Source organism: Protopterus annectens, chromosome 1.part2 (genome assembly GCF_019279795.1).
Source record: "Protopterus annectens isolate FY-2018-M chromosome 1.part2, PAN1.0, whole genome shotgun sequence".
NCBI classification, from domain to species: Eukaryota; Metazoa; Chordata; order Ceratodontiformes; family Protopteridae; genus Protopterus; species Protopterus annectens.
In genome coordinates, this window is record NC_056727.1 from 694357034 (window position 1) to 694376469 (window position 19436).

A 19436-nucleotide genomic window follows, 5' to 3' on the forward strand; every position below is an offset into this window, starting at 1 on the left:
TTGGACTTCCTTTTTTGGGACATGACTTTCTTCCTTTTGTCATGCAGACTGTTTATGCTGGGATTCTGCCAGGATGGCTTTTTCTTTTTTGAGATGGTATTGTGCTAATTTCTGGTAGGTATTGCTGCGTCTATGCAGTTGTATACAAGGTTATATGTGGACTTTGTGAATGGCTCCACATAGGCAGTAGTGTTACCTGGGTTTTGGGGTGGTTGAAATTTTGCCAAGGTGTCAAAGCAGAAAGTTTGCTTTGAAATAATTTCTAAAAGTTCCAGAATTAGGATGTGTCCAAAGCTTTATTTTTATTTCAAAGTAGACGGCTTTGTAGTCTGACCTAACAAGTGAGGATGTTGCATTTGGGAGGAGGGGGTCCAGTGTTCTCCCTTGTTTGTGAGGATTAGGTCAAGGATGCTTGCATCCCTAGTGGGTGTGTGGACTAGTTGGGCCCTGGCCTTCATGGCATTCATGTTGATGAAGTCCAAGAATCTTTCAGCTTGCATGTATTTGGTCATGTACATTTCCTGGTTTATACAAGGGTAGTTTGTCACCCATGAGTATGGTGTTGCGTATAATGGATTGTGACGCCAGTTTTATTTAAGTAAATGGTGTGGGTATCATGGGCAGTAGCAGTGGCCTTGTAACTCGCAAGGAGCATGATATGGAACTTTGCTTATGGTGAATTGTACCTGGAGAAGCTCAAGGGCATCATACTGTTTGACCAGCTTTGAGGTGCGATTGATTTTGATGTAAATTGAGCCACCTCCATTTTGCCCTTTTCTGTGCAGTAGCAGGTATAAATGTGTGGAAGGCGTTACAACTGTGAAATGATGGGGTACTCTCTGCTGCTTTTAACCACAATTCAGTCTCTACACAGACATCTCTATTCTTCAGGGTGAGGAAAGCTTGCGTGGACTGGAGTTTTTGTTTAGACTTGTAGCATTGAGCAGATTAGATTAGATTGAATAGATTGACATTTAGATTATCAGGGATTGGTCTAGCTGTGTCAGATGGTTTTCAAGTTGGCAATGCTAAAAAAGGCACTGTGGGCTGGACAAAGTATTATCCAATATTTAGAAGCCTAAAGAAGATGGGTGCTGATCATCCCTGGTGAAGCAGCATGGTCTGTCAACCATATACTCCAGGCTGACAAATGCTGTACTCCTGTCAAATAACACCAAAAACTAAGCCAATTATCTTCTGTTCATACTGTGGCATTGTCCATGGAGAAGGTAGAATGCTGCTCAATGCTAGGCTGGTACCGGCTTGGGACACAATCTGAGAGGTCCATAATGTCTCTTTTTATGTAGTCCAAAGAGGTATGTCTCAGGTCATTTACACCTGTACTGACTTTGACTGAGTCATATTCCTACTTGTGGTTCAGTGACCTGAGTGCTTATGTGATGTGGCATATCCTGGTCCCGGATAGCCAACTTACGGTAAGCCTGTCTTTGCTCAGCCTGATGAGCAGGACATGTGTGTGACATATTGGAGTTTCCTTTGACCATAATATTAGAATGTGGGGTTGTCTGCCTTATGGCCTTAGACGCTGAGACATTGTGAGTTGAGGCTGAATACGTCTTCATGGCTGTTGTTGCAGTAGTGTGTCTTTCAGGTTGCTAAGGATAGTTATCATGATTTCTGCGTCTGGGAGACCTTTTAGGTTTGGGAAGCATACTTTTAAGGGCCTCAGCATATGTGGGTCTTTGTGTTTGCCCTATGGTGTATGTAGCAGGTGATGTGTGATGTTTGGTAGCTGTAGTGGTTTTATATGAGAGCATTGCATCCACACACAGAGAATGTATACTTGCATCTCTCGTATACTGTGTCAGATGTTTTGAATTAAGTGGTTGTCAGACTGTGAGAATTTCTACATTGTCTCAGAGTGACCAAGTCTACATAGCTGGTTGCAGAGACAGGAGGAAAGTCAGGAGCCATGGTTTTGGGTATTTATGTAGTAGACTTCAGTGGGAATGGTACCAAGAGTGTATTTAGGTAAGGCTGTGATTAGTGACAAACTTGTTATATTCCTTTTGTGTATAACCACTGTATAGGGGAATTAAATGTGTCTATAACAGACTTGCTGGAATCTTAGATGTGTAAGAGTTGTGACCTTAGTCTAATCGTGTGGAGTGATGCTCCCCTTCAAACGCACGTGGTGCTCATCAGGCAGCTACGTACTCAGGAACTTTAATGGGTGTTTTTATAGGGAAATTGAGATTCTAAACACCCGTGTCTGTACAGGGCACTGGCCACTGCTGTCGCATAATGATTCCACATAGGCAGATAACCTGATAAAGCAGATAAAAAAGCACATTTGAAATCTGCCTGTGTGATTCCCAAGTTCAGAACAGACAAAGCTATGCTTTTCCAGTAGTAGAGTGCAGACCTAACCTTTCTTAATGCGCAGTCAAGCAAAGTTGAGTCCAAAGCACAGAAACTACAGAACAGACAGCAAATTAACCAGCAACCACTTTCTTGAACAAGATGGCAACAGTGCAGAAAAGTAGTAGTTAAGATCAGTGAAATACAGTGGCACTTAAGTACAGAAATACGTTACATACTTCAGCAATGTAAGAGCAACACACTTGGATAACTTAAGAAAAGTGGAAAATATTGATTTGAAAAATAGCGCAGATCATCATCAACCTCCCCTTTTTTCCATTTTCTACATGGGGTTGGGGTGTTGTCCACTTTTGCTATCTTTTGATATTCAGTGCCACTGTCCTACGTTCTTTGACACTTATGTCTGACTGTCACAGGTCTTCTGTCACACAAGCCATTCACCTCTTTGACAGACACCCTCATTTCCTCTTGTCTTCTTCCTGTCTGCTCCAAGTCATCTTCACCAGATTGTCTTCTGCTTTTCTACACATGTGCCTGAACCACCGTATTCTGTTCTTTGATTTTCTCTGCAATTGGAGCTACTTTGGCTTCTGCTCTTGTATCACATTTTCTTTGTCTGTCCCACAATGTGCATCCTACCACCTAACTCAGTTACTTCATAGCTTCATAGGAGGTTACTAGGCTAGCATCCCTAGAGCCCTTACAAACCTAGCCATGTTAATCCTGAGTTGCCTAAATTGTCCTTGGTTAGATGGATGTAATTCGCAGAGCGAGTCTATCATAAACGGGCTACCCTTGTCCATGAGGGACATGGGTGACACTCTCAGGGTGAGTTTGCAGTCTTCCATCCATTTGTCCAGGTTGTGCTTGAATAGGGTCAGTGAGAAACTTGGCTTCACCTAAATTGGAACTTTATTCCAGAGTAGCAGCAATCTCTGGGAGACATATTTGCCTCTCTAGCATGTTCTGTTAATGTCACAGTCTAGGTTAAGATCCCTAGAGCGAGTCACTCTTGTGCCATTTGGCTTGCAGATGTGCAACATTTCCATCATGGCAGAGTCACAGACTACCCTGTAGGGCAGGCACGAGTCTAGTGTCAGCAGCCTATACAATACAGATTACAGTGACAGGGCTTTCAGTCTATTCATGTACGTCATGGTTTGGAGGCCCTGTATTTTCTTGGTGAGACCTCTGTGGTCTCTCCAGCTGCTGCAGGTGTCTGGTGAGGTACATGCAGAAGGGAGTAATTGTACTCTATTAATGGTCTGATGAAGGTCGAGTACAGCGGAGTTATAACATCCTTAAACCTGAATGTGATACCCTTATTTATGCGATGCACAACATAGAAGGCTTTCCTTGCCACTGTGGAAACTTGGTGGTCAAAGTTCCGATTGCTGTCTACCTGTGTTCCTAGATCTCATACCACTGGGTTTGAACTTAGGGGGGGGCGCTGTCAGTATTGTAATTAGCAGGGAATGCCAAAGGGTAAAATGCACTTTTTTGCATCTAGTTTTAGACCATGGCTTTGGCACCAGACATCTGTCTCTGTTAGCCCTTCCTGTAATATGTTAACATCATTGGAAGACTCAATGATTGTACCCAATTTGCAATTATCCACAAACTTGGTAAGCCAAAGGCTGTCTACTTTAGTCTGGACTTCCGAGAAGTAGATTCCAAACAGTAAAGGACCCAGCACAGATCCTTATGATATGTCACTGGTGACGGGTCTACTGGTAGAGGTGGAGTCACCAACTTTGACAGTATGTGCTCTGTCGCTAAGACAGTTGTGCTCTGTCGCTAAGACAGTTGTCTGCCCATCTAGTGACGTAAGAGTTAATAACCAGCTGGGAGAGTTTTTCAATCTCCATCACCTCTCGCTTCAACTGCTTTGCCTTTGCAGCTCTGGTTTTTGTACCATGCAGTAGTAATGGCTGCACCACTGTTTTGTACATGTTACTTTTCAGCTTCCTTAACATTCTTCTGTCATATGCTACACCTGACACTCCATGCCATTTGGCTGCAGCCCTAAAGATTCATAGCTTTTTTTTTTTTTGTTTTAACAAGAAACATCTTTATTAAATTATCACACATAGGCAATCATACATTTATATAAATGAAAACCAACCATATAGACATCATTTTAGTTACAAAGATTATATATCACAAACTGTATTGACATTATATTTGCAAACATTATACATCAGTTAAAATCTGTCCAGTCTTTCTTAGTCAAACATTATATACCACATTCAAATCCTGGCTTCTTTTAAACTTTGTTCCTCTTCTGTATGTATTGTTTTTTCTTTGTAGTTTGCTCCTACCATTTTCTAGAGATCACAATTCCAGTTTTATCTCTTACTATATTCATTATCTCTAGTAAAGTTGGTTTAGACTTTGATTTCCATTTTTCTAGTAATTGCTTTTTGGCAGCCACCATAATTAGACCTAGCAAGGTCAGTGTGCAGGGAATCATTAAAGTCTATACCAACTCATTGCACTCCCAGAAAATATTTCCCAATTGCCTCTTTCTTCCCCATCACACCTTCAAGATTTGCTGTCTAACTGAGGAAAAATTCTTTTGGAGTCTACTTGGGGTATAACAATACCTATGTAAATACTTCAAGCAAAGATCCTAAATCTTCTAGACTTGTTGAACATTTGGGAGGCCTACATATATTCCCCTGTAGTTTTTTTGTGAATTGCTTATCCAGTTCATCTTCCCAATCCTTTCTAACCTCCTTTGGTTGATTCTTATAGTTATTCCTTTTTTAACAGCAGCTTCTGTTCTACATTCTACTAAAAACTATGAGAGAGCTTGTCTTTCACTTAGGATGCCTCTTTTCTTTCTCTTTGCCTATACCCTGATATCATTCCTTGAAAGGGAAGCCAGTCTCTAGTCTGCAGTTCAAATAAATTCTTGGCCTCTTCCCATTGTATTGCCTTTCCCTCTCTAATTATTTGTTCCCAATACCTTGGTTCTTTTGCCTGTTTTCTCCAGTAAATTCCAGCCCTTTCTTGCCTTTTGTCTCTATCCCTAATTGCAATCATCCCTATTGGCACAATCTCCTTTCTCCATTCCAACATTGGCTTAGTACTTAGAATATTTCTGCTACTGTACAGATATAAAACTCTATCGTTATTGTTATTCTCCTTGATAATTTCTGTCCAAAATCATGGTCTCTCCCAGTCTGTCCTTGTTTCTTGAGATTCCTCCCTGTTTCATCTTCGTCCATTTCCACTTAGAATTATAGACTTCTGCTTGTGCTATGTACAGGAGCCTCAACTGTGTAGCTCTGAAGTATCCCTTCAAATTGGGCAATACCAAACTGCCTTGTTCAACTGGAAGAATCAACTTATCCCACTTGACTCTTGATGTTTTCCCCTCCCAGATAAAATTCTTCAGCTCTTTCTTAATTGCTATCCACAACTTCTCTTGTTAATAAAAATATGCCTGACTGGTGTATAAAACTAAAGGGACTAAAAACATTTTAGCTGCCTGTACCTTGCTATCCATATAACAAAGCTTTAATTTCTCAGTTTTTGTGTTATCTTTGTTTAGTCTCTTCCCACATATCCTTAGCTGCCACCCCAGAATCCTTTTTTTAATCCATACACCTAAGAACTTCATTTTATAATGTCTCTATAAATATGGATATTGATGAACCAATTAGTGTGTGGGTACATAATTTACAGCTATTGCCTTTGTTTTAGATTCATTAATTTTGTATCCAGAAAATATTTGAAACTGCCTCAAAATGTTCTACAACACTGAAATGTACTTTTCTGGTTCATTTGCCATACCAATAATATCCTTGAATTTCTGAGTCTCTTTATTTTCATTGCCAGTGGTTCTAAATATAGTGCAAATAACAAAGGGGAAAGAGGAGACCCCCTGCTTGGCTCCTCTGCTCAAACAGAAATTACCTGGGAGGAATCTACCCACTTTAATTTTTCACTTGTGATCCCTCATACTTCCTCCTAATCAACCTTATGATTTTATCAGGGAATGCAAGTGCTTCCATTGCCCTGCTCATAAACTCTCAGCTTGCTCTGTCAAATGCATTCTCTGCATCAAGACCCATCAACAACAGTGGCATTTTCTTACATTCAGCTTCCCTCTGCATTGTTAGTGTTCTGTTAATGTTGTTAAATGTTTACCTCCCCTCCACAAAACCACATTGATCCATATCTATCAATTTTGGCATCAGCTTTGCCATTCTTTTAGTCATTGTAGACATAAAGACTTTATACACCAAATGTCTGAACCAGAGATTCCTCTTGTACTGAGTGGGATTACTATTGCAACAACACATCATCAATAGGGTAAAACTAACCTGTCTCATAACAGTCTAAACCCAGATCATGTTCCCTATTAGTGGGTGAACAATCCAACGCTTGGTGAATTCTGCTTCACAATGATGGGAAGAGCTGACATCGAAGGATCAAAAAGCAACTTTGCTATGAATGTTTGGCCCCCACAAGCCAGTTATCCCTGTGGTAACTTTTCTGACACCTGCTTAAAATTCAGAAAGCCAGAAGGATCATAAGGCCTCGCTTTCACAGTCTGTATTCATACTGAAAATCAAGGACAAGCGAGCTTTTGCCCTTCTGCTCCATGGGAGGTTTCTGTTCTCCTTGAGCTCGCCTTAGGACACCTGCATTACTGTTTGACAGGTGTACCACTCCAGTCAACCTCCCCATCTGACACTGTCCCCGGAGCAGGTCGCGCCCAGCCGCTAGGAGCCAGAAGCAAGAGGCCCCCCCCCCTCACCGGGCAAGTGAAAAAAAATGTTGAGTAGTGGTATTTCACCAGTGGCCGAGGCCTCCCACTTATTCTGTGTGGTTCATGGTTAGGATTGACATGGGCCTGTATGAAGCTGGATCTGATGGGTCTTTGCCCTCTTTAGGTATTATAGCCACCACCGCTTTCTTCCAGGATGTTGGTGCTTCTCCTCCTCTTAAAATACTGTTAAACCTTCCAAGTCTTTATCATTTTTTCCCTCCTAGCTTCCAGACTTCCACAGGAATACCAACTTTTCCTGGGGACTTTCCTGTGGATTGGTTATACATTACCATTTTTATCTCATCTCCTCCTATCCTAACTATTAGTAATTGAGCCTTATCCACCTCTAAAGGCATATTTAACTTTTCCATAACTTGATCTCCATATATCTCTGCTGTATACAGACTTTCATAAAATTTCTGAAATATCCTCTACAGGATCTCTTGTTATCTTCCCTGTTATAGGTTCCCTAAACTTAGCGACAACACCTTCTACTTTTTGTTGCCCGAGTCATTGCGCTAAAAGTTTTTGTGCTCTGGCATTATCAAAAAACAGTTGCTTAACAGCAGTCTTTATAAACTCATGCATATTATTGAGGTGGTAATTTATTTTCTGCTTAGCACTCTGCAATTGCTTGTCTTCTTGTTCTGTGAGATTCCCCCTATTTTGCAATAATTTAACATTTGTCAGCTCCTCTGAATAATTCTTGATACTTCTTAACCATATATATCTCTCTTATTTCCACCCTCTTTTTAAACTTCACATTAATTTTATTCCACTCCCTAGCTATATTTTCAGAAGAAATTTCTATCTTCTTTAATAACTTCCAAATTACTTCCACTCCTCTGATTCTAGCTTTAACCTGTTCATTCAGACTTCTCTTCTCCTCAACCACCCTTCCCTGGAAACTGTTAACCTCTTCTACTATTTTCCCCTTCTGTCACATTTCTCAGCTTTTTCTGATTTCCCACATTAGCTGTCATTACATCTGTCTTGTCTGTATTTAGTTTCACCCTGTGTACCTTCAGGTTTACACTCCATTCTTCCATTCTTTGAAGGTCTTGCTCAGAGTCTGCATGTAATGCCGCATCGTCTGCATACAACAATTTTGTTAATCTTTACCCCCTGACCTGTTTGCCAAAGTAGTCCATCACCAGTGTGAACAGCAGTGGGCTCAGAGATGAAACCTGATGCGCACTCACTTCCACTGGAAATCCATCTGTTAGACTGAAAACTGTTAATAGTAAAGTCATTGGGTCCTTATACATAGCCTCCACTAATTCTACCAGTGTTCCTGGGACTTTGAACCACAGCAAGACTGCCCAAATCAGCTTTCTTGAGACCTTATTGTATGCTCTCTCCAAGTCTAGGAATGCCCAGTTGGACTCTTTCCTCATCTCTAGCTTCTTCTCCACTATCTTTCTCATTGCAAACATTGGGTCAGTTGTGCCGATGTGAATCCATACTGCTCATCTCCCATCTTACTTTCTAATACATTGCATAATTGTTTGTGAGTTGCCCTCTCCAGAATTTTCATGCAGTGTGATAAGAGTTTGATACCTTTATACTGGCCACAGTTGTGAAAGTCCCCTTTGTTATTGAACACTGACACTAGAATGTGTATTCTGCAGCCATCTGGGATGCACCTTTCTTCCATACTGCTATGAATACCCTCAGGAGCCATTTCTCCCCTGTCTCACCCAACATCTTTACTATATCTGCTGTGACCTCATCTGAGCCTTCTGCTTTCCCTGACTTCATTTTTCTTAGTGCTGTTCTTACTTCTTCTATGGTGGACTCCTTGTTGCCTTTCATAGTAGGCTGTGTCTGGGGCAGTATACCTTCTGTGGGGTTTTCTTCATTCAGATGCTGCTAGAAGTACTCCTTCCATATACCTTTGATGTCCTGTGGAATGTTGAGCAGATTGTTAATGTCATCCCTTTTTGAAGGGTGCTTGTCTATCTTTTTATCTTTCTGCTTTGCCGTGCAACCTGATAGTTTTTTTTCTGCCATCTACTGAGTCACTTTCAAAAATTTGGTAGAGTGCCTCTAATGATTTCTTCTTTGCTGTTGCAAATAGATACACTTTTTTTATGTTCAGAATGTACTAAGTACATTTTTTATTGTCATCCATTGTCTGTATTAACACACACATTGTTATGTATGTATGGATTTGAAGAATAATGTGAAAAATATTGGGGGGGTCTGGAGTGCGATTATCTTTTGTCATGAAAACTGATCTTCCAGTACAAAATATTTTATTTGTCCCACAAATCAGATCTCTACTTATTCAGTTTTTTTTTCTATTTTTTTAAGTTTGAATTGCAGTTTCCATTCATCACTGCAATGTAGTAATACTGTAATATAGTAATTGCATGTAGTGTCTGTTGAATCAGGCTTTATGTAGTTGCTGTAGGATTTTACAAATGGGCTATCTCACCAAAAAAGGGGTTAGCAATGATGAAAGTAACAATTCTTCCAAATTAGGTTATTCCATTTTAGAGAGGCAGACTAATCACTATATTGATTATTGATTAGCTAGCCAAGGTCCCAGATAGCTGCCGGAATTTGACTCCATTATATTTCTCCACTGTCTCCTGTTCCTGCTATCTAGCCACCTCACAATCAAATTTGAGCCCATTCATTCTTCCAAACTGTTTATCCTCAGTACAGAAGTCATGCAGATGTGGGGGTTCTTTGTGCCTTCTCTGGTATTTAACCAGCAACCGTTTTTTTGATTATTTGATTTCTCCTGAGCCCAGGAAAATCAGTAAGTGGCAGAGCCATCGACTGTCCCTGGTTTTGCCTTTTATTTCTTGTCCTGCCCTTTGTAAAATGTTTTATTCTTTGGTAAATCACTTGTAGGTTCATGGTTTTGTAAGACTAGTGTGCATTTGCATGAACTAAGTTAGAATGTTTGGGAGACTGTGTTTTATGTGAATAGTTTGTCTACTGTGTACATTTGTGAGAAATTAAGTTGAATGATTTACTTACTTTATTTTATCACAAGCAAGGATCTGAGGTGTACACAGTCAGTGATGGTGCTATGATTTGCCCGGTATGGGAGCTATTTGTGGTGGAGAATAATTGCAGCTGAAAGTTAAACATTATTAATCTGTCTTTGCAGGGCTAGTGTGCATTTGTCAAAAGGAAGGTAGATTAATTTACTGTGGCCTTTTTTTAATTGCAATTAGGTATTTGAGGTGAAGACAGTGAAGTGGCTGTGTTGAATGGGTTAGGCATTGGTAGATATAACAGCAGAGTGAGTAGTGCTTTATGGTTGAAAAGTTTTAAGATGGGCAATTTTGTTATTAGTAAGTTACGTTTCACTTATTATAGGAAAAATGTTGAAGACTGGTCAGATTTGAAACAAACTCTCACACATTTGCTTTACTAAACAATACAAATTGAAACAATCTGGTAGGTAACTATTCAGTTAAAATAATCAGGAGGATAAATCCAAAAGAACATGGGTATTATGCATGGTCAAAAAGTATGCAACAAAGCCCAGGTGGTTTAGGAATTTTATGTGGAAGTGCTTAGGTATTTTTGTAAACCAAGCAGACTTTAAATAATTTTTCCTCAGGTAGGTAGCAAATGTTGGAGGTGTGACGGAAGGAGTGGTAACCGGGAATATGTTTTTTTAGGAGTGTAGTGAGTTGGCAGATTTTAAAAATTCCCCTGCAGAATACTCTGTTACAAATGTTGGATGAGCAAATGGCTTTAACTAAAGAAATTATTCCTTTAATTTGAGATACAAGACCTGAATTTGCCTATACATAGTAAGGTCTTACTATGTTTAATACTATTGGCTGCCAAAAAATAATTGATAGAAAATGGAAGTCAAAACCTAAACAAAGTATAATTGAATTATTGAATACTGTAAGGAAGACAAAAGAAGTAGAGGCTGGGATAGTTAGAAAAGAGAAGGAGCAAATTGCATAGAAATAAATGGAATTTGTGGAAACAATACATGGAGAATTATGTTCAGGATGAGAGTTGATGAGAGTTGTTGAAGGGATGGCAGATTTGAGCAATTTCTGTAATATTGGAGTAATTGTTAAAAAATAAATCAGAAGTACAATATAATCCATGACATATTAATATGGTTTGTTTTCTATTAATGTATATGTGCCTATGGCTTAAGTGATAATTTAATAAAGGTGTTTAAAAAAATACAAAAGAAAAAAGTGCGTTTGGCCAGTCTGTGGTTTGAAAACCATCCAGGTTTCAAGGTACACTTAATCCACCACTGGGAACAGGTGACCTGCATCAAAATGGGGACCACAGTACCTTTCCATGTACAAGTGTGCACTCCTGTACACTTGAAATAAAGGCTAGAGCTTAAAGAAGCTTGGTGACTCAGTGCTCACTCCTGGGCCATCTTTTGCTTTGCCATTCCTCCTGCGAGAGATTGTGGCATAAGACAACCCAAACACACCTGCACCAAGGCCAACAGCACCAATTTTCCAATGCCAGGTCCATTGGACACACAGTCGGCTAATTAAACCTGTGTCACCTGGGCAGTAGTCAGTACTTTATGCTGGTTGAACTGGGTTTAAGCAAAGATCTGTGGATATTTCAAAGGTGAATTTGTATTCTGTTCTTACTGGATTGGTAATAATGGACTGCATAAAACTGAAGTTTATGCAGCCTTTGGTAGACTGATGAATTACCATTAATAGTACCTTCCAAACTTGACCCAGGTACTTCAGTCATTTAATACAGCTAATAAAGAAGAGTAGAAGATTGAAATTGATAACATAGCTGGAAAATTATTTTGTCAAGTGAAAGAACATAACACTTTAGAGCTAGCATGTGAAGGTGCACCTTGTATTCTGGGACACAGTTTTTTTTTACATACTGGAAGATGTAGTAGTGAAACCTTGCTGTTCTCTGATCCATAAATGTAGTATATTGTTTCTAGACTTAAATTGGCAAAAATCCCTTTAATGTCATCAGAATTGTTTTCTTCCATAGCAGTGCGGTTATTGATATATGAGTGTGCCATTTCAGCTTTTGTTACCATTTTTTCACCGGCACCAAGAAATTCTATATGTTACTGCAGCAGTAGTCAGTTGCTGTGCTGTTTATTCTGAAAATAACATGCAGTATGAGAAGGCAACACTTCATGTTAGCACAGATGAAGTATGGCTTAATCTAGAAAAATGAGGGGTTAATAGAACACACTGTAGATTATGTGGCTTTATTTCTTCCGCATCAGTCTGAACTGCGGCCATTATCCACTACTTTGACAAAATAATCTTGCTGTTTGGTGTTTGTCTAGGTGTATGAATAGACTAGGTCAGGCTTATTCTCTTCTGGTTCACAGATGTACTTTGGTGGTACATTTTCTGGTTTGGCTTGCTAATAAAATTGAAAAGGCTTTTTTCAGTGTGTATTTCCTTGGAAGTGGATTTCAGAAGCAACTGTTTCTTGTCATGGGAAATTGCCATAATCGGATACACCGAGTGTAGTTTTCCTCTTCGTAGGGTTAGTTTGGCGCTCTGAGAAGAGAAGGGATTGGAGCCTAAATACCATGTTTCCTGTGATGACCCCTCCCCCTTGTCTCTCCATCTTTGATTACTTAAGTTATTACATCCCTTGTCCATTGACATCGGAGGTCTGTCTGCAGTGCTCTGGAGCTATGATGTACTGCAGCTGGACTTTCTTTTAGCAGTCTTTTTTTCTCTCTGGTAATTATGAGCAGTTACCAGCCATGTACATTGGTGTTAGTAGGAGAAATGTCTTCTTTGAGATGTCTGTTTGTTGTTCTGTTCTGGCTTTGTGCCATTTCTATCCATTGGAGGTTGTAATTGTAAATATATTTTCAACAATGATGCATGTTAAGCTATAATGCAAGGTCCTGGCCGTCTGAGCACTGTACAGAGAAACTCGTGTTAGCAATTCCTACCTTCTTTTACTGTTAAGAGTATGATTACATCATAGCCAGTACGTGTGCATGTGTGTTAAGTGAATTACTAAATACTTTTTCCAGTATTAACTGAGCTTATGTAGGTCTATTTTATGTAGCATTGCCTATATCCATTGTCTTGATGTTGAAAAAAATGAAATTCAGAATCGTCTCATCAGTATTTGTTTCAAATTGTATTAAAAGCTACCATAAAGTATGAAATATTGTAGTGAATCAGAAGAAAAAGTAATGGTGAACTGTCACTTAATTGTTTTTCTTGTTATGTACAAAGACAGATGGTGGTGTTTCTGCTTGGAGTGAGCAGCCTGCAGCTATTTGTTCAGAGTAATTGGACTGGGCCTCCAGTTTGCATCCATCCCCAGGATTTTCTGCCATCAACCACTCCAGAGCTGTTTTCTGAGGTATGTTTATAATGACATGTAAAACTTTGATAACAGTTGTCTGGGGATCACTTAGGAACTGGGGAGTTGAAAATAAATTATACAGTAAACTCTCTTAACTGGAATTCAAGCAACCGGCACTCTCAAGCAACCAGCAAAAACATATAGAACTACAGTACAATTTTCATGTGTTGCACTTTGACCCCCCCCTCCCCCAAGAAACATACCTTATGTTTTTAGAGTTTTAAAAAGGAAGACAGAAATAAATTCCTTCTCTCCCCAACCTGAGAACAAGTCAAACCAAACAAATAGTATAGGGTATAGTATTAGTCAGGGCTATTTTTAATAGTAACTCTCAAGCAACCAGAAACTAGTTGTCTGACATCTACCAATCTCCATGGGTGCCGGTTAACTGAGAGTTTACTGTATAATGCAAATTTGGATCTTTACAGCAATTTAAATGTTTTAGCACTTTGGAGGTTATTGTGATAGAATACTTTTTTCGTCCTCCTCTTTTTTCAGCCATATAGCTCATCTTGTATTTGACCAATTAATTTCCTCTTTCCATTTCTGCAACATTTGCAGACACTGTAGAGATAGCAATGTCATTCAGCAAGTATATTGGATGTCTTTCTTTAGATCACTGTTGCAGTATTCTGGAACTTTTGGGTTATCTCACTGAGGTAACCTGATATCTGGCTGGGATACCAAAGCTAAAAAAATATTCCATGTGGTCATAAATCCTACATATGACCTAAGCCCATGGGCAGTAAGGGTACATACGGGGATGTAGGAGCATAACATCCTCAGACTGCTTTGCCACCAGTCCAAACACAGGTCTCTCACAGGTTTTTCTGTTTGTTTGCATGGTTGCTGGTGGTACCTCTGCCTTCATATATTCAGTTAAATATCCTATTGGAGAAACTTCCTTTTTTTTCTTGTACTTCGGTGTTTAAAACTGTTAGATGTCAGCTAAGATAGAGAAGTGAGACTCTGGTAGGCAGACTCCTTATAAGGACCTCACTCCCAGTGCTCGTTTTGTTTTGGGGATGAACATGACTATACGAATTCTTAGAATTGTCAGTCATTTCTTTCTGAAAATAGTACATATGCATCTTTCCTTCATGCAGTGCTTGAAACAGCACGTGTGCTTCACCAAAGAAAGGATCTACTTTGTGTCCCACAATACTTGTGCATACTTGTACATATATATGGTAAAGGTTGCTGCTTTTAATACTGTCAGAGCCAGCCAAGTGCATTGTATGCTGTACATCCCTCCTTCAACGAGTGCAGCCATTGCAGTGTATTGGTCTGCCTGCGTTGCTCTGCCTAGGTTTTTAATTAATCCTGGGCCATCTGGATCGCTGTTGGGGCTTTATCCCTATGCAGCACAGAGTCAGCTTTTAGGTAACATCACCTTCCCATTTCCTGTAGACAGAGAACTATCACCCTGGCCCTGTACATAGTGATGCTTCCATTCAGGTAAGTAAAATATTGGGCTGCAACTACAAAAGGGATTTTCTTGTTGCACAAGCTCTGGTCTGGAAGCCAGATTGATGTCATTGTTTTTCTAAATCTGGTGTTAGTCCAATTTAATAATTATGTACCCTAATTGTGGGCATCTGTAAAGAACTTGGTAGACCAGCGAGTGGAGTTTTACTGATCAGTATAAAGTGCGGGATGTTGGTGTGGGTGATTGTGGATAGCTGCTTAAGGGGATGGACTAAAAATCTACTGGGTTTCTTCACACAGATTTGATTTGTGCATTTGAGATGTACATCCTTGTGAAAAGGTGGTGGGAAGCATGATGTAAACCTTAATGTATCACAATAATCTATGGAATCTTGTGTAGAGAGAGAGAAGAGGAAATCTATGGTGAATTTTTCTTTGTAAGGTTCATCAGAGACTGTACCTCTCAGTGGCCAGGCTACTGTAATATTTTAATTTGAGTGATTGATCACAGTCTGAATTGTTCTGATTTATTACATTTTAATCACACATTTTTATGTATACCATTGGAGCTAGTCAGAGAAAGCATCCCCTTAGCACTACTAGTGCTTGCTGGTGAGCTCTAGTAATGCTACACTCATACTGAGTGGTTCTGAGACATGAAAGCATCATATTGTGCTAGAGTTCATTAGCAACTTTTTGGCATGTATCTGAATTGAACACTTAAACTGCATTACCTACACACATGCTTGTGGGTGTGCATGCACATGTACATACGTACACACACACACACACACACACACACACACACACACACACACACACACACACACACACACACACACACACTCTGCCACATAAACACCAGGACAATCTTTCTCTCTCTCTCTCTCTCTCTCTCTCTCTCTCTGTGTCGCATACACACACACACACACACACACACACACACACGTGCACAGTCAGGGCCGGCCTTAGCTGATATGGCACCCTAGACGAAGTAGTAGTCCGGCACCCCTTAAGCCCCACCCACACCATACCCATGAAACACCCCTACGAGCCACGCCCACGTGTAGGTCACTCCCCCAAAAAAGCCACTCCAGTCATTCACTCCCCAAGAAAGCTAGTCCAGTCATTTCCTTTAATTATTTAAATGCATAGAAGGAAGGATACCTTGTAATGTAGTTTAAATTGCAAGCGAAGGTAGAAATTTCCTTTAATAAACCTGCTTTAATGTTTCTCCTTCACACATACTTTACTATAAAAGTCATGCCTTCAGAAAATAGAAGCCCATGTGCCTTGGTTCAAAGGGTTGCTAAGGTTAATCTAAACAGTTTAATTTACTCTGGGGTAGGCTAGCAAGCCTTACAGCTCAGTGAAAGTAGAATAGCAACCTCTCTCCTCACTGTGTACAGAAGCTTACGATAGAATAGCACAAACACAGATAGCCATTTGCTAAACAATGCAATCTCGCAGTGAAAACAGGCTTAGCATGAACGGTAAAATTCTCTGCCACTGAAACTGCATGAAAACCCATATTTATAGAAAATGCATCTGGTCAGTGGAGGATTAAGTTTACATTTGGGTTGTTTTCAAAACAGACTCCTTGCACACATTTTTACGGCCATGCATACATGTATTTGTTCTTTGATTCAACTTCCTGATTGCATTAAATTATATTCCTTATGTAATACAGCACCACTTGTTAGAATGTGTTTTAAATTTGTAGTTTTAAGCATTTTTTTAATAAGCAAAGAAACAAAATGTATAAACCAATAATGACAAAACTACCCACTTCAGAAAATTTTAACCATAAAAGGCCGCTCAGACTTCTGTCATTACAATCCACCAATATCACTCAATACAAACAATCTCTGCAGAAGAGAAATCATCTGAACAATTCCACATTAAAGAAATCTGTAACTAATGAAGAGATTGCCATTGGCAAACAACTTTACATCTCAATGTTTCATCTACAAATTCAGTGCCTGTTGCCCTTGAATAATTAGTTGCCTATATTACATTAAAAAATTGGTGAACTGGTAATATTGCAATAGGAAATTACTAAAACTGACAAGTTCGTAGTTGCTAGACATCTCATACAAAGGACGACATACTTAGGAATGTAGAACCCTTATCCACACTTAAAAAGCACCAAATAATCAGCAATCAAATGGGCACTGCAATATCAATACTCCCATCTACACGGTGTGGGAGCAGAATCCATAGACTTCTGCATCAAAGACAATTATGTTACTAACACTGCTTTCAAATTCTGCAACACAGTGTATCATTTGATAAACAAAACAGTTTTACACTGAAAACTGACAGCGTGAGAAGCAGTAAACTTTCTTCATTTGAAGCTCACAATTTCATGAAAATGAACTAAAACTCATAACCCCTTGAAAATGCACTGAATCTCTTAATACCCTGAAAATACACTGAAACTCAAACTCATTTCTGTCAGCAGTCTGGTAGTTGGTGTAGAGCAGTGGTTCCCAAACCTTTATGGACCTAGACACACTTCTGAAAACGGTAATTTTTCACAACCCACTACTCACGTCAGCATGTGTGCATGTGAAGCACTCATGGTCCTCCTTAAAGGAGGAGACACTGCCACCAGTGAGTATTTTTTCTGGATTTAAAGGGGCCATGTAAACTATTTTCATACTTTAAATTATTAGCATAGCCCGATTATAGTCAAATGGGGCCCTAGGCAGTGAAATAGTTTGCGGCCCCCCCTGAGTAGCCCCTCTTGAAGCAGTCTCCTCCCCAGCCATACCAGTGTTCCATTACTTGGCTAGTTCTCCCCATTTACCATGAACACTGTTTAAACCTGTATACTGTTTTCTTATTTACTTCTGCAATAATTACAGATATTGAAATAAAATGCACGAACACTGATAGCCATTTGCTAAACAATAGTTTGACAACAAAAAGACTTAGCATGAGCAGTAAACTTCTCTGCAACTGAAACTCACATTCATTGAAGCAGCATAAAAACCCACATTCAAATAAAATGCACATGACCAGTGGAGAGGGCTATTTTCAAACCATAGGTCCCTTGGACACATTTTTATAAATGTATCTCAAAACACCATCATACTAGGTGACTTCAACTCAGCACCTACAGGACTGCATGGATCAGGCAATCCCAAACAAAACTAAGACTAAGACACCTTTGATCATTAAATTAGTTCAAATGATGTGAAAAATTACTGAAAACACACACATTGCTAACATACTGGCTGACAGGTTCAGTGCAAACTTTAAGGAGAGATATCTATTCAATTAAACCCACAGTTAGGACAGTTGTTTAATCTTAGCCTCTGCAAAGCCATGGAGAGGATCATAATGGAACACTTGCAGACTTTGGATCCAACCCAGTTTGCTCATCAGTGAAAAATGTAAACCACATCACAAGATGGGTTGCAAACTGGCTAAGTGACAGAAACCCACAGGTCAGAGAGTTGCTGAGCCATGTCAGACTCAAAGCCTGTCACAAGTCACAGATATCCTCCAGAAAGGCCTCACGGTAGCTATATAGGTGTGGCAATCCACTGAGCACAGAAAAGTCACATATAACATGTCAAAACCCAGATTTTTTGATGAATATGCTTCAAAAAAAAAATCCCCCTCCTCAGAACCAAGGGGCGGAGACTTAAACCTTGACACAGTTATAAATAGAACTGCTGTGAAAACAAAATCCCATGTGACATGTGAGGCAGAGGCCTGGTTCAAGAGGAATCTTGACCACCAATGGATGGGAGATCGAGATACCCCTGGGATTACTTCAGTGTCACTGCTTGACAGAGGCAGGCAGATAGCCTAGTATGAACCTATGAACCTATGAACCTATGTATGTGTTCTTTAATTCACCTTCCTGATTGTATTAAATTGTATTTCTTGTATAACACAGCACCACTTGTTAGTGTGTTTTACATTTATAGTTTTGAACATTTTTCTAGTAAACAATGGAAGTACCACAAAGTAAATGGTCTGCACATTTCTGCATGAGATGTGACCATTTAAGTTGTGTGTGTGGAAACCCTAGGTATAAGGAGATGCAACACTTCAAATGAGAGACAAGGGCATGCACAACCACAGAAAGGGCCTGCAAAGGGAGAAGTGCTTGAGGTGGGCAATATTTCACAAAAATACAAAGGATAATCTAAAAAGCAGGATGCCTGATCCTATAATGCTACCCTGTTGTCAATAACTACACTGAGACTTCAGACCTCCTCACCAAACAAAGTTCAATTTGTCATCGCCAAAACAATGGTGGGAGTTAGAAATGGACAATTTGAATCCATCAGGGTGACAATCCTTAAAAATGTATTATTAAATATATTAGCTTGTTATTAAGTAACCTGTTAGTTATTTTGTTGCATCTATTTGTAAGTCTGCAAAGTATACTTTGATTGTAGAGCTTCTGTACTTGCTTTTTGTGGTCCACTTTATTTTCTACAACAGCTACTTATACATCTTGTCATAATAATGCTTAACTACTATAACTGTACATAAAACACAGACGTGCAGCGATCAAGCA

General features: G+C 39.6%; 1 protein-coding gene across 2 annotated transcripts in view; it reads left to right on the forward strand.

Annotated features, from left to right (window-relative positions):
- Nucleotides 1-19436, forward strand: part of TTC27 (tetratricopeptide repeat domain 27) — a 2723583-nt gene that overhangs the window by 221110 nt on the left and 2483037 nt on the right. For both annotated transcript variants that reach the window (XM_044058498.1, XM_044058490.1), the window contains one exon: nucleotides 13333-13462. In XM_044058498.1, the coding sequence (XP_043914433.1) occupies nucleotides 13333-13462 (130 nt within the window). The remainder of the gene's footprint in view (nucleotides 1-13332; nucleotides 13463-19436) is intronic.